The 14,408-nt window shown below is 47.9% G+C and overlaps 1 protein-coding gene across 1 annotated transcript; it reads left to right on the forward strand.

Annotated features, from left to right (window-relative positions):
* Nucleotides 1–902: 902 nt before the first annotated feature.
* Nucleotides 903–5,701, forward strand: LOC119364119 (probable serine/threonine-protein kinase PBL7). Its single transcript, XM_037629529.1, has 5 exons — nt 903–1,275; nt 1,878–2,077; nt 2,455–2,644; nt 3,919–4,310; nt 4,988–5,701. The coding sequence occupies exons 1-5, from the start codon at nt 1,104–1,106 to the stop codon at nt 5,453–5,455; spliced, it is 1,422 nt and encodes a 473-aa protein (XP_037485426.1). The 5' UTR covers nt 903–1,103; the 3' UTR covers nt 5,456–5,701.
* The last annotated feature ends 8,707 nt before the right edge of the window (nt 5,702–14,408 follow it).

Below are 14,408 nucleotides of genomic sequence, written 5' to 3' on the forward strand. Positions count from 1 at the left end.
CATTGTAGAGCCACTCAAATGAAGACCCACAGTAGAATCACAATTCTACCATCCAGTGTAATGGTTATCGCATTTCAATTAGTAAAGTTTAAGCACAAAGCTATGTTAAGATTTTTATTTTTCCTTGGTACTATATGGCATTTCACACTTGCTTGCAATTGCAATGGAAAATGCTATCATGTCTCCAACAATGCACACCGTATGATAGTTTAATGCATACCGCACGACAGTTCTTTCTCATAAAGGTAAACTAGAATCACATATGCTTCCTAGAAAAATAGAAAATGACACAACCGTTACACCACAGTTTCTATGCGTCACTCTAGTGATGCAGTTATCTTCACACCATCTTTCCCTACCTTTTATATTCCTGATTGCAAAATCTGACAACCTTTTTCTTTGCGAGAACAAAATCCAACAACCACGTGTTATTCACGTGGAAAAGTGAATTTGAATTCATTTCGGGCCATTGTAAAAACACTGTAAGATCACAAAGTCATAACAACACTCGGAAGAAAAACAACAACAAAGGTCACAAAAACAATTAAGTAAAATGATGAAATCACCCTGTCTTAATATTTTTAAGATAGTATAATCTGACAATTTGTATGTTCAAACCTTTCAGTTGTATGCGTATTCTGAAAGTAAACGAAATTTAAATTCTCTCACCCTCAACAACTATCGTTGCAGAAACACTATAGAGCCACTCAAATAAAGACTCACATGATATTTATCTTGACTTTGATCTTTTATGGGAAAGAAGGCAACCAAGATAGATCACACGGAAAAAGAAAAAAAACTGAAAATGACAGTGAGGTCCTAACTTCGCATAGACCATGGTTACCCGTTTCTTACCAACCCCAGTCCGGAGGGCCGCCCGTTAAGACGCAGCGGCGCAAAACGGCAGCAGCCAAAGGCAAGGCCGAAACCGCGTCGTCTCACGGAGTCCACCACCAGTCTCCTCCCCTCCTCCTCCTCCTACCCCCGCCTCCAAGGCCCTTCCGCCCGCCCGCCGACCTGGTCCGCTGGTCCGGGGTGCTCTGTCCGGCACGAATCCAGCGGCGCTTGTTGCGGGAATGCGGGGAGTTCGTTGGTGAGCCGCTATGGGTTGCTTCCCGTGCTTCGATTCGGGCTCCGACGGGGAGCTGCTCTACCCCAAGCAGGGCGGCGGAAATGGCACGGGCGGACGGATTGCGCCCGCGGCATCGTCCTCCGGCGTCGGCGCCCGCGAGGAGAGACCCATGGTCCCGCCGCGCGTCGAGAAGCTCCCCGCAGGTGTGTGCGTCTCTCCGATCGGCCTTCTGGTCGATTGATGGGAGTAGGATCGGATCCGTTGATGGTTTGATGCTCTCTGTTAATCTCTTCTCCCCTTTTCCTCCACCGGCACGGCGGCACGGCGGGCCGGAGTGGAGGGGAAGAGACGCTCGGCTTCAGGACTTGTAGATTCGTGTAAGATAGTAATCGTTTCGTTAGAGCAGCCTGGCCTTGCGCGGAATAATAGCTCAGATCTGGATCTTGTGGCGATCTTTTCGTCGACTTTGCGTGACCGTGGGGGCTGGGCAGTGGAAGAAGTGCCTCATGATGGTTTGATGCTCTCTGTTGGCCTTTTCTCGCTGGACTCTAGAATCTAGATGGCAGGTGACGATGGACAAGGTGATCCTTGTGGATGGGATTGAGGGAAAAGACGGGAATAAAGTGTGGTTAGTAATCCCCTAAGATATTTCTGATAGAGAGTACAAATATCTTACCTACTAGGCTGGTTTCCGTGATTTATCGTATGATAACTCATTCGATTAGGAGTAGAATGCTTATTTGGGTTGGTGCCTTCCTTCATCGTGATTGTATCTTCATCTGCATGGCGATGTGAATATGTGCAGGGGCTGAGAAGGCAAGGGCAAAAGGCAATGCCGGAATGAAGGAGCTTTCAGATCTCAGGGATGCCAATGGCAATGTCCTTTCTGCGCAGACGTTCACCTTCCGCCAGCTTACAGCTGCCACGAGGAACTTCAGGGAGGAATGCTTCATTGGGGAGGGAGGGTTCGGACGTGTTTACAAGGGCCGTCTTGATGGAGGCCAGGTAACTTGATTTGTTGGCAAAGCTAGGTCTTAATTTTTGTTTCCTCTTTCTTGTTTCTTGATGTTAGAGTAGTACCGAGGTTACTTGGTTGTATCAAAGGTGCCATTGATTCGTCTAGGACATCCAAGAAAACCAGTGTTTGCACATGATCAGTGGATGCCCACATGCAAGAAAAGTCCATGTTCACTTATAGGCATAGCAGATTCAATTTCTGCTGGCCTTGGCTGCTCGACTGTCCGTAGGCCCTTTGTTAATTGAGCAAGATGAAGCACATGAAACAATTAATGCTTGCCATGCGAATGAAGTATTTTATGTCCTAAAGCATGAGACGGGGCCTGACACATGCAAAGCTGAAATGTTTGAAGCACCTGTTGCAGGTTGTTGCTATAAAGCAGCTCAATAGGGATGGAAACCAAGGAAACAAAGAATTTCTGGTGGAGGTCCTCATGCTCAGTTTGCTGCATCATCAAAACCTTGTTAATTTGGTTGGTTATTGCGCTGATGGAGAGCAACGCCTTCTGGTGTATGAGTATATGCCCCTTGGATCATTGGAAGACCATCTCCATGGTAAGACTGTTTGTTGCTTTCTATATTGGCGTTGTGCAGACTGCAGAGCAATGCCTTTTGAGCCTCCGTTCATGTTTTTGTGCGGCTACTGTGCACATATGTGATACTGGTTGTTTCTCACATGTTTGGTTCAGTACAGGTTGTCAATCTGCTATTCTGTCTGCCCCTATCTGTCCATGATTGTTTTATTGTAGCTCCATGTGCATGATTCTTTTCATGATTGTGAGACATTTTGCTCTGCCAAGTCCTTTTGTCCATGCAGCGGTACATAACATGCACAGTATCCAGTAGGTTTCTCCGATTGACCTTGCTGGCCCCATCTTTATACCTAATTATAGTTGGGTGAACGTCCTGTATTTGTATGTATGTTTGTTAGCATGGTGGTATAACTTAATCTACTACTTGGTCATGTCAACCGCTTGAGACATGGCTGCTGCATATTTTATATTCTGGGAAATATCTGAAGAGTGCAAATTAGGTAACTTGACTCCATTAGTGATCTGTGGTGAGTGCGGTCAAATATTGGATGTCTTCCATGTGTATGTGGTTTAATATCGATGTGTATATTCATACGGTCATACCCCCTGTGCACTTTTAGTGCAAGATATAATTTCTTTTCGTAAGGCAGGAAAGAAGTTGATATTCAAATACTGAACTTCATTTAGGTTCATTTTGCTACCAAGCTCAATGAAGTGAATAAAGCAATCACTGTGACGGTAGAATTGCTAGATCTGTCGGTTAATTTGATTATTTAAACAAGGGGTCATGTAAATTATTGTCTTGAAGAATATAGTTGGGGACCAGAGAATAAACCAGCTACTAGCTAAGTCAGGTGTGCCAATAATTGGAACCTAGCATGAAAACATATTGCTGATATAACAGTAAGTAACCCTGTTCCAGATGACTCAGTTTTTCTGGGCTGTGCTGTGGTCAATGTTGTGCACAGAAAGTACATCACTGAACTATATCAGTTGAGCTCAGATCTAGCTATCCAACTGTGCAGTAGGAACATTTTCTTTTGAACCATGTGGATGTCTTCCCGATTCGTATCTTCATGGGCCAATGTTTTTCTTTTTGTGGTATTCATGGGTCAATTTTCGGGATAGGAATGCATAGTCCTTTAATTCGCTAGTGCTGCAAATGCAACTTCGTTACTTAAGAAACTCCATGCAAGAAAAAGAACATTTGTATAACTATTACGTTCAATCTTGTTCCAAGTAACTCTGCGTATTTCACTTTTGGCTAAATTAACTTCTGTGTAACACTTGATGCAGATCTCCCTCCTGGTAAGGAACCGTTGGACTGGAACACTAGGATGAAAATTGCAGCTGGTGCTGCTAAAGGGCTGGAATACCTCCATGACAAGGCACAACCACCAGTTATATATAGAGATTTCAAGTCATCAAATATTCTATTGGGTGATAATTTCCATCCAAAGCTGTCAGACTTTGGTCTCGCTAAATTGGGTCCTGTTGGTGACAAGTCTCATGTCTCTACACGTGTGATGGGAACATACGGCTATTGTGCTCCAGAATATGCTATGACAGGGCAACTTACAGTCAAGTCAGATGTCTATAGCTTTGGAGTGGTGTTGCTTGAGTTGATTACTGGCCGGAAGGCCATTGACAGCACCAGACCTCATGGGGAACAAAACCTCGTGTCATGGGTATGCTATGTTAAATTATTCATAATCAATTGTTGCTATTTCCTACTCAGTATTAATCTATCAGATTATCTATCCATATATCACTAGCCAGTCCCATAGGTATGAAACCGATTTGAGCGAGAGTAGTACTAGGATGGGTGACCTCCTGGGAAGTCCTTGTGAAAGAGTTTCATATCTAAGGGTTGTGATAGGCTTGGCGAGCCAACGTAAAAACTAGCCAGTCTTTTGGGTATGAAACCCATTTGCGCGAGAGTAGTACTAGGATGGGTGACCTCCTGGGAAGTCCTCGTGAAAGGGATATCTAGCCTACCCCAACTTGTTTGGGATCAAAGGCTTCGTAAGTAAGTAAGTATATCACTTGTTGATAGTCAGATATCAGTTTCTCTTATATATTTGCTGGGTAACTGGATATTTAATTATGATGGGAAGTTGGGAAATATATGTGGGGGTATATTTAGAAGCTATTAAGGACCTTTTTTCAAGTAAAAAATATGATAGAAGCATGATTATGACAACGCTTATCCACAATCGCTTATGGATACAAGTAGTAGATACGTTGGGAGAAGGCCACAGTTTGCAAGTAGCAGTAGAAATATTAGTCCTTTGTGCAATGCTTATGATTTTCCATGTGTCATGGAATTAATTGTGTAGTAATGTCATTCTTTATACATTGCCAGGCACGCCCTCTTTTCAATGACAGGCGGAAGCTCCCAAAGATGGCTGATCCAGGGCTGCAGGGAAGATATCCCATGCGTGGGCTCTACCAAGCCCTCGCTGTGGCGTCAATGTGTATTCAGTCAGAGGCTGCTTCGCGACCACTTATCGCTGATGTTGTGACTGCTCTTTCCTACCTGGCGTCCCAAATTTATGATCCTAATGCGATCCATGCCTCGAAAAAGGCAGGTGGCGACCAGCGAAGTAGGGTTTCTGATAGTGGAAGGACGCTCCTGAAGAATGATGAGGCAGGCAGCTCAGGACACAAGTCGGATCGGGATGATTCCCCCAGGGAGCCTCCTCCGGGGATCCTTAATGACAGGGAGAGGATGGTGGCTGAGGCGAAGATGTGGGGTGCGAACCTGCGGGAGAAGACGCGTGCTGCTGCCAATGCACAGGGAAGCCTTGATTCTCCAACTGAAACCGGATAGCGGCAGTCTTCAACCTGCGGCCTTGTGTTTTCTCTCTGTCGACTGTGCTTGCTTTCGATTGGCGGGGAAAGATGAATTGGGTGCTTTCCGGTGGTGTTAGACGTGTACATTTATAGGGGCAAAACAAAAACAAAACAAGAGGAGAATTGGGTGGCTTTGTACTGGATATGGTCGTACCTGTAAATTCTCGGAAAATTTTGCGACGATGGAGAACAAATCTGAACTCGTGTCTGTTGTCCCTGTTCCTTTTTCTTTGTTTGTATAATTTGCATTGTTTTATGTTTTTTCTTGGTTATAGGATTTGCACTGGTTGCGGGCTTGCATCCTGATTCTTCTAGCCTTTGGATCGCTGGATTGGATGGCTCAATAGGTTTCACCAGGTTTTTTGTGCTTGCTAGGTGGTTAGTGCTCGGTTCATCTTTAGCTAAAGTGGAGGCCCTCGACAATATATAATTTTACTACGGCTGGTGTTTATTTGATCGTTTGTTGTTGATGCGAGGGGCCCTACCAATCCGTAACTTTCTAGCACGTGTTGTTTTGTTACTTGACTAGTAAGATGCCCGTGCTATGTTACGGGAACACACAAGATTAGACGGGTGCTATGTTACGGGAACACACAAGATTAGACGGGTGCTATGTTACGGGAACACACAACATTAGATGGATTTTAAGTTATAGTCAGGAACCGCATGTTGCTACGGGCAATAAAATATGTACGGAGATATTGATCGAAGCAATGGCATCCGTACATAGCATTCCGTGCCAGTATATTAGCCACACCAGACTTGAAATGTGAAGACAAATGCAGAAAATAATATATCCAAAGAACATATATGCTATAGCTTGAGCGCACATGTATAAATGGTTCCATGAGAAATAATTATGAAGTAGAAGTGTTTTACTGATGCTTTGCCAAATATGCTTAGGAAAAATGAATCAGTTAGTTTCAAACACAACTCACACAGCTAGTTCCACTTAATTAGTTACATAACTTAGGCATCTATTAGGCCATGGAATCATTTGCCAAGCATAGTATACCCTTCTTTTTAGTTGTCTGCTCAAAACATATGTGCCAACAATATGAATCCTGGAGTTTTCGCTTCATCTATCAGGACATGAGATCAGATAATCACTACTGCATACATAATTGTCTTTGTTATATTCAGACAAAGGAAAAAGAATGTGCCTATCCAGGATTTGTAGTATATTTAAACAAAGCAAGAAAATGAGCAGCGCCCGCAATATATTTTCACTGAGCAAAGAAACAAGATGTGCATGAGTAAATAGCAAAAAAAAACCAAGGGTTACGAAAAACTACCACTTTTCTTAATTTCCTAAAATGCTACCACAATTTCGGTTCGCTGTTCCAAAAAAAAACCAAATTGCTATGTGATCAAATTTTAAACAGTTTTATGACAGCTGGGGCCCACCAATTGACCGTTGCTTTCCACGTGGGGTCCACATGTTAGCTTCAACCATGCTCTTTGGAACCATTTCCCCTTGCCTCATTTCAGCGAGCAGCTTGTGTGCTTGCAACTCACCTAGGACAGAAGCGGCCGCTGTCGGGGAGCTGTGCGTGCAGCTCTCCCGCGACAATGATACGTCTCCAATGTATCTATATTTTTTTATTATTCCATGCTATTAAAGTATCATTTTTGGATGTTTTATACTCATTTACTAGCAACTTTATATTATTTTTTGGGACTAACCTATTGACATAGTGCCCCATGTTAGTTGTTGTTTTTTTGCTTGTTTTTTACTTCACAGAATATCAATACCAAACGGAGTCCAAATGTCAAGAAACTTTTTGGAGAATTTTTTTCTGCCCAGAAGACACCCAGGAGGCCCAAGAAGTGCACCAAAGGGGGCCTGTGGGGCCCACTAGGCACAAGGGCGCGCCAGGGCCCTCAGACGCCCCCTGGTGGGTAGTGGAGCCCACATGCACCCCCTCCACCGACCTCTGCATCTATAAATACTCTAAAATCCTCAAAACCCTAGGGGAGTCGATGAAACACAATTTCAGTCGCCACAAGTTCCAAAACCACGAGATCCAATCTAGAGGCCTTTTCCAACACTCTGCTGGAGGCGGCAACGATCACGGATGGGTTCTTCATCATCACCCTTGCCCCTCCGATGATGCGTGAGTAGTTTATCACAAACCTACGGGTCCGTATGTAGTAGATAGATGGCTTCTTCTCTCTTTTTGATTCTCAATACAATGTTCTCATCGATGTTCTTGGAGATCTATTTGATGTAATGACTTTTTGTGGTGTGTTTGTTGGGATCCGATGAAGTACGAGTTTAAGATCAGATCTATCCATGAATATTATTTGAGTTTTCTTTGATCTCTTATATGCATGATTGTTATAGCCTCGTATTTCTTCTCCAAAACTTTGGTTTGGTTTGGCCAACTAGATTGATTTTTCTTACAATGGGAAGATGTGCTTTATGATGGGTTCAATCTTGCGGTGTCCTCAACCAGTGACAGAAGGGGTAGCGAGGCACGCATGTATCGTTGCTATTAAGGATACAAAGATGGGGCCTATTCCTACATGAATAGATCTTGTCTACATCATGTCATCGTTCTTATTGCATTACTTCATTTCTCCACGAACTTAATACACTAGATGCATGCTGGATAGCGGTCGATGTGTGGAGTAATAGTAGTAGATGCGGGCAGGAGTCGGTCTACTAATCTTGGATGTGATGCCTATATACATGGTCATTGCCTTGGATGTCGTCATAATTATTTGCTTTTCTGTCAATTGTGCAACAGTAATTTATCTACCCACCATATGCTATTTTCTTGTGAGAAGCCTCTAGTGAAATCTACGGCGCCCGGGTCTATTTCCTATCATATTATTTTCAGATATGTTTATCCAAAAATCCAAAATACCTTGCTGCACTTTTTTTTACTTATTTTATTTTGTGTTTTTGCTAGATCTATTTATCAAATCTCACACAAATTAATCTATCTTAATACCGAGGAGGGATTGACAACCCCTCTTACGCGTTGGGTTGCAAGTTTTTCTTGTTTGTGCGCAGGTGCTGTTTACATAGTGTTGCTTGGTTCTACTAATGGATTGATAACCTTGGTTTCATAACTGAGGGAAATACTTACCCTTGCTGTGCTGCATCATCCTCTCCTCTTCGGGAATTACCAACGCAGATACAGGCAATCAGACAGCTAGCTTCCACCTTCACGAGCCCCTTCGGTTCCTCCTCCTTCCGTAGTATTCTGGCGACACAATCGAGGCTAGCTCTGCTCCTTCTCTTCTCCCTTTCTCTGCGCAACCGAACACCCTCCATCCGTCGTGCTTCGCCGCGGCCAACGGCTTCTCCAGACCAGGGTTGTTTGTCTAGGGGCTCCGCCGTCCTCCGCTCCTTCGGCCCGTGCATGTAATTGAGCCAGGAAGCTTCATCGACGATGCTAGCGACCTGCCTCTCCTCTTCGGCCGTCGAGCTCCGCCGCCTAATTTCTTCACCGCCGGTGCCCTGCAGCCCTCCCCGATGACTCCTTCGATTTATAAGGCTCCTCCAGCACATATAGGACGGAACCCCATCAAGCTCCGCTTCCCCAAGCGAGCCCCGCCATGAGCCCGTATGCTGCCATGCACCGTGGTCTGCCGCCGCTAGGATCCGTCACGCCGATGCCGTGCAGCCCTCCACAACCTCACTGGAGTTCCTCATGGTTAGCACCCCGGCCTCCCCAACCTCATTGGCATTCCTCCTGCCGCGCAAAAGCTCGCCCAGGGGAGGGGTCGATGCCGGTAGAGCCCCCACCGCCGCCTCACCCGAGCGTTGGTAGCCGGATGCCGCTGCTAGATGCCCCCGCTGTGGCTCCCCGTTCTTTTGATGCTTATCGCTGCTGCTCCTCTGTATAGCGACATAGGCCGATGATGCCGAACAGGCGGCAGCAGCCACCGGCGACCCAACCACTTTTTTATTAGAATATATGAGGAGTCAACAGAGGAGAGGCCGGCACTGGCATGGTGTGATTTCTTTTGACTAAGATCATGTGGTGGAGCAGGCCCCACGTCTCACCCCTTTCGAGACGAGGCAGACCGAACTGGAGCTAGGAAAAGCCTCAGACGAAACTGCCCTAGATGCTTTTGTGGATCCCGAGGCTATAGACAGGAGACAAGATGAGATAAGGACAGAGACACCTGTTGGAGATAAGACTGTGTCCATCCCCCCGACCAACATTCAAGTGTGGCCCACGTGGATTCGGTGGAAGCACTGGTGCGGTAGATGGGATGCCTGATGCGCAGCTAGACAAACATGCAGATGGATGGGCCCCGGTCTCGGACCCGCTGTAGATCACAACCACGGAGATTTCTAGCTGCTCTATGGTGGACGCATCTGGCTCGGATCTGGACGCCCTTCAACCACAATTTGGGGCCTAGGGAAACTGCTCCTGAGGTGACTACATCCGGCGCATGCATGCAACTTCCTCTGCATGGTAATAATAGAATTGTGGAGACGGGATTAGCGCTGCTCCCTCCAGATGACCGCTTATCCACCAAAGAACAAGTCGCTCTGTCTAACATCAAGACCTTTTGCGCTGGACTACTCAAGAAGCTCTAACTGCCCTTGCTCAAGGAATTCGAGGGGATACGTGGAGTTAGAGTCAGCTAGGACCCATTCACGTTGTGGCACACGACCCGATCGGTGGGAATGGGCGGATCGAGGAAGTCGAAGGCGTTGGCAGCTGAGGTTGTGCTCCCGAAGACCTTGGGATTTGATACCAATGACCTGGCGGTTTTTGATGACGCGCTAGGCTAACTACGGATGGGCTCCGACTCACCACTACAAGAGCCGAATTGCGGGCCATCACAGCCATCTTTGGGAAGGCAATCCCACTCAACCTCAGTACCAAGATGGAGAGGTCTGAGCTGATGGTGGTGCAGTAGGTTGAGTGTTTCAGCGGCATGGGAGTCTTGTTTCTCGATGTTGTGCAATGCATTGGAGTTGGTGTACTTGAACGTGAGAGGCCTCAACAGTCCAGCTAAAAAGAAGGCGCTAGTTCGTTGATTCCGTATGTGTGGCGATCATTTGTATCCCAGAAACCAAACTAGAAGTGGTAGACCAGTATGTAATCTTGCAATGCATGGGGACAAACTATGATGGCTTTACTTATCTCCCAGCGTCGGACACAAGGGGTGGTATCTTTGTAGTGTGGGACTCGACACAGGTGCAACTGACAAATTTTGTCAACCATACAAATTTCATCACCAGATTTATATCGCCTAAGGAGGGCACCCCTTGGTGACTATCGGTGGTAACGGGCCGCAGGAGGATGAGCATAAGATCAACTTTTGGCATGAACTCACGGAGCGTAGGATGTTGTGCCCTGGACCGTGGATGATCATCGGGGACTTCAACCTCATCTTATAAGTGGCTGATAAAAACAACTCGATGCTAGATCGTCAGATGATGGGGAGGTTCAAGCTCTTCATAGATGATAATGCTCTCAAGGAGCTATTCTTGCATCTACGTAGGTTTACATGGAGTAATGAAAGGGAGGTGCCTAAGCTTACCAAAATTGAACCGCACTTTTGTCACCGTGGACTGAGAGCTTGATCACCCGGAGTGCCTGCTGCGAGCACTATCAACTGCGTCCTCGAATCATTGCCCACTTCACCTCATCTTGGAGGAGCACATGCAGGCCAGAAGGCGGTTCCGCTTTGAGAAATTTTGGGTTAAGATGGATGGGTTTATGGACGTCGTACAAGTGGCCTAGGTATGCGATGCTAGCATCTTGGACCCCTTCCTGAGGCTAGATACCCTCCTAAGGAACACGGCTCAAGCGCTTGCCATTTGGGGACAAAAGCGAGTGGGAAACATTAAATTGCAATCACAAACACTGTGATCTTGCGGTTCGATTGTGCCCAGGAGACCCGGATATTATTCGCAGAGGAGCGTTGGATTAAAAGAACTCTCAAGGAACTAGTATTTGCTCTGGCCTCCCTTGAGAGGACGACTGCGAGACAGAAACCAAGGATCACTTGGTTGCAGGAAAGAGATGCGAACACACAACTATTTCACCTAGTTGCAAATGGGTGATGTATGAAGAATTACATTCCATCTATTCATATGGACAGACAAATCATTACCATCAAAAAGGGAAAGAGGATGCCTGGACGCTCTTGATATAGCACAAACAGACCTCCTGGAGCAAGACTACATATTCCAGGAGGAGGAAATTTGGGCAGTCAATAAGGACTCGCCATCGGATCGAGCACCTGGGCCAGATGGTTTATTGGTCTATTCTTCAAAAAATCTTGGGAGATTGTGAAGGTGGACCTAATTGTTGCCGTGCACAAACTTTTCATTGGGAATGGGTGTGGTTTTGGCCAGCTTAACCAAGCCTTTATCACCCTCATTCCTAAATCTTCAGAGGCGTGCTCTATTTTTGTTTTTCGTCCGATCAGTCTCATTCACAGCTACCCAAGTTTGGCTCGAAGCTCCTGGCAACTAGACTTAGACAACACATGGGAGAGCTGGTGCAAATAAACTGATAACCCACAAGTATAGGGGATCGTTTGTAGCCTTCTTCTATAAATAAGAGTGTCGAACCCAACGAGGAGCTAAAGGTAGAACAAATATCCCCTCAAGTTCTATCGACCACCGATACAACTCTACGCACTCTTGATGTTTGCTTTACCTAGAACAAGTATGAAACTATTTTGCAAGAATAAAACTACGAGTAGAACTTCCGGAGGTGCTGAATGTTCCAGGCGTTCTGGATGGGGACCCCGTCCTGCGTCTCCTAGCGCGCGGTGCCAGGCCTGGAGACACGGGCGATCCTGAACAGGCCCTCCCACATGGGGGAGAGCTTGTGAAGCCCTTCCCTGGAGAGCACCCACCTCAGGACGAGGTCACCCACCTCAAGGGTCCTGGAACGGATGTTGCAGCAGTGGTATCACCGCAGCGCCTGCTGGTACCTCGCAGCTCGGAGCGAGGCTTAGCGGCGGCGTTCCTCCCCCAACACGTGGTCCATCCCCCGTGCGGCATCCTGACGCGCCTCATCAAATGCCAGGACCCACGGGGAGTGATGCCTGACCTCGCGAGGGAGGACCGCCTCGGCTCCGTAGACAAGGAAGAACAGGGTCTCACCTGTAGGCTTGGTTGCGGTGGTGCGGATGGACCGCAACACGGACGGGAGTTCGTCGAGCCAACCCCTGCCGCAGGCCTTGAGCTTCTTCTTGAAGCTCCTTTGCCTTGAGGCCCCTCAAGACCTCCGCATTGGCGCACTCTGCCTGGCCATTGCTTCGCGGGTGCGCCACCGAAGCATAGCATATCTGTGTCCCAAGGTTAGCACAATATGTTTTAAAGAGGTTGCTCGTGAACTGGGAGCCGTTGTCGGTGATGATGCGGTTGGGGACCCCGAAGCGGCTCACGAGGCCCTTGATGAACCTGACCGCAGAGCTGGTCGGGAGGTGTGGACAACTTCCACCTCCACCCACTTGGTGAGCTTGTCGATGGCGACGTAGAGGTAGCGGTAGCCCCCAGGCGCTCGAGGAAACGGGCCCAAGATGTCCAACCCCCAAACTGCAAATGGCCACGAGAGCGGGATGGTCTGGAGGCCCTGAGCGGGTTGGTGGATCTGCTTAGCATCACAAGATCTTACCAATTCAGCGGCGGCGTTGAGCGCCATAGGCCAGTAGAACCCGCTGCGAAACGCCTTGCCCACGAGAGTGCGTGATGAGGAATTAGGCCCGCAATCCCCACCGTGAATGTCGGCCAGCAGCTTGCACCCCCGCTCCTTGGAGATGCACCGTAGGGAGACGTTGTTCGGGCGCTTCCGGTAGAGCTCGCCGTCTTGGATGCAGTATGCGGTGGCCTGGCGGGCCACCCGCTCTTCATCCTCCTCCTCCGGTAGGGTGCCCTGAAGCAGGTACACCTTGAATTCCTCGGTCCATCACCCCTCCTGAGGCTCGAGCGCGAGGATCAGATGGGCCCCTGAAGCCGGGCCACAGGCTGGGGAGCCCATGGCAGGTGCCGTGGGCAGCTCCTCCTGAGGCAGCACCGGCTCGGGAATGGGGGGAGCTGTCGACAGCCTGAAGAGCCGATCCTCAAAGACGCCGGGATCCTGGGGGAGGCACCGGGATGCCCTCTTGGCGATGTCGTACGCCTCCTTGTTCGTGCTGCGCGGTACGTGTTGCAACTCCACACCTAAGAATTTCTTCTCAATTTTGCGTACCTCCTCAAGGTATGCCTCCATGTGCTCGGCGTGTACTCCTTGTTGGAGAAGTTGACGAGGAGTTGGGAGTCACCCCTGATGGTGAGGCGCCTGACCCCCAGGGCAACCGCGGCCTTGAGCCCGGCGACCAGGCCCTCAAATTCGGCGATGTTGTTGGAGACCTTCTCGCCATGCTGGAACCAGAGTTGCATGGCATAGCAGAGCTTGTCTTGGGTGGGCGAGATGAGCACGGCTCCAGCTCCCGTGCCTTGTCGGGCGAACGTGCCGTCGAAGTACATGACCCAGCCGTCAGGTGCTTCGTCTCCGAGGGTGAGAGAGCGGTCCTCACCCACTTCTTGGCTTGGTGTGTTAATCCATTCAGCCACAAAGTCAGCAAGGGCTGCTCCCTTGATGACTCGGGTGGTGCTGAATTCCAGCTGGAACGCCTGCAACTCAATGTTCCATTTGGCAACCCTTCCTGCGGCATTGGGGCTTCAGAGCACCCTCTCCAAGGGTTAGGCTTAGACGACCTTGATAGGGTGGCCTTCTAAGTAGTGGCGCAGCTTCGACGAGGAGTGCAAGGAGGAGCTTCTGTGGCATGGGGTAATGATACGTCTCCAACGTATCTATAATTTTTGATTGCTCCATGCTACTTTATCTACTGTTTTAGGCAATATTAGGCTTTATTATCCACTTTTATATTATTTTTGGGACTAACCTATTAACCGGAGGCCTAGCCCAGATTTGCTGTTTTATGCCTATTTCAGT

This window comes from Triticum dicoccoides, chromosome 2B (genome assembly GCF_002162155.2).
Source record: "Triticum dicoccoides isolate Atlit2015 ecotype Zavitan chromosome 2B, WEW_v2.0, whole genome shotgun sequence".
In the NCBI taxonomy this organism is placed as follows: domain Eukaryota; kingdom Viridiplantae; phylum Streptophyta; class Magnoliopsida; order Poales; family Poaceae; genus Triticum; species Triticum dicoccoides.

Coding starts and splice junctions, on each gene's coding strand:
- LOC119364119 (XM_037629529.1), top strand. CDS start 1,104: ATGGGTTGCTTCCCGTGCTTCGATTCGGGCTCCGACGGGGAGCTGCTC. Junction 1,276..1,877: donor CGTCGAGAAGCTCCCCGCAG/GTGTGTGCGTCT, acceptor GAATATGTGCAG/GGGCTGAGAAGGCAAGGGCA. Junction 4,311..4,987: donor AACAAAACCTCGTGTCATGG/GTATGCTATGTT, acceptor ATACATTGCCAG/GCACGCCCTCTTTTCAATGA.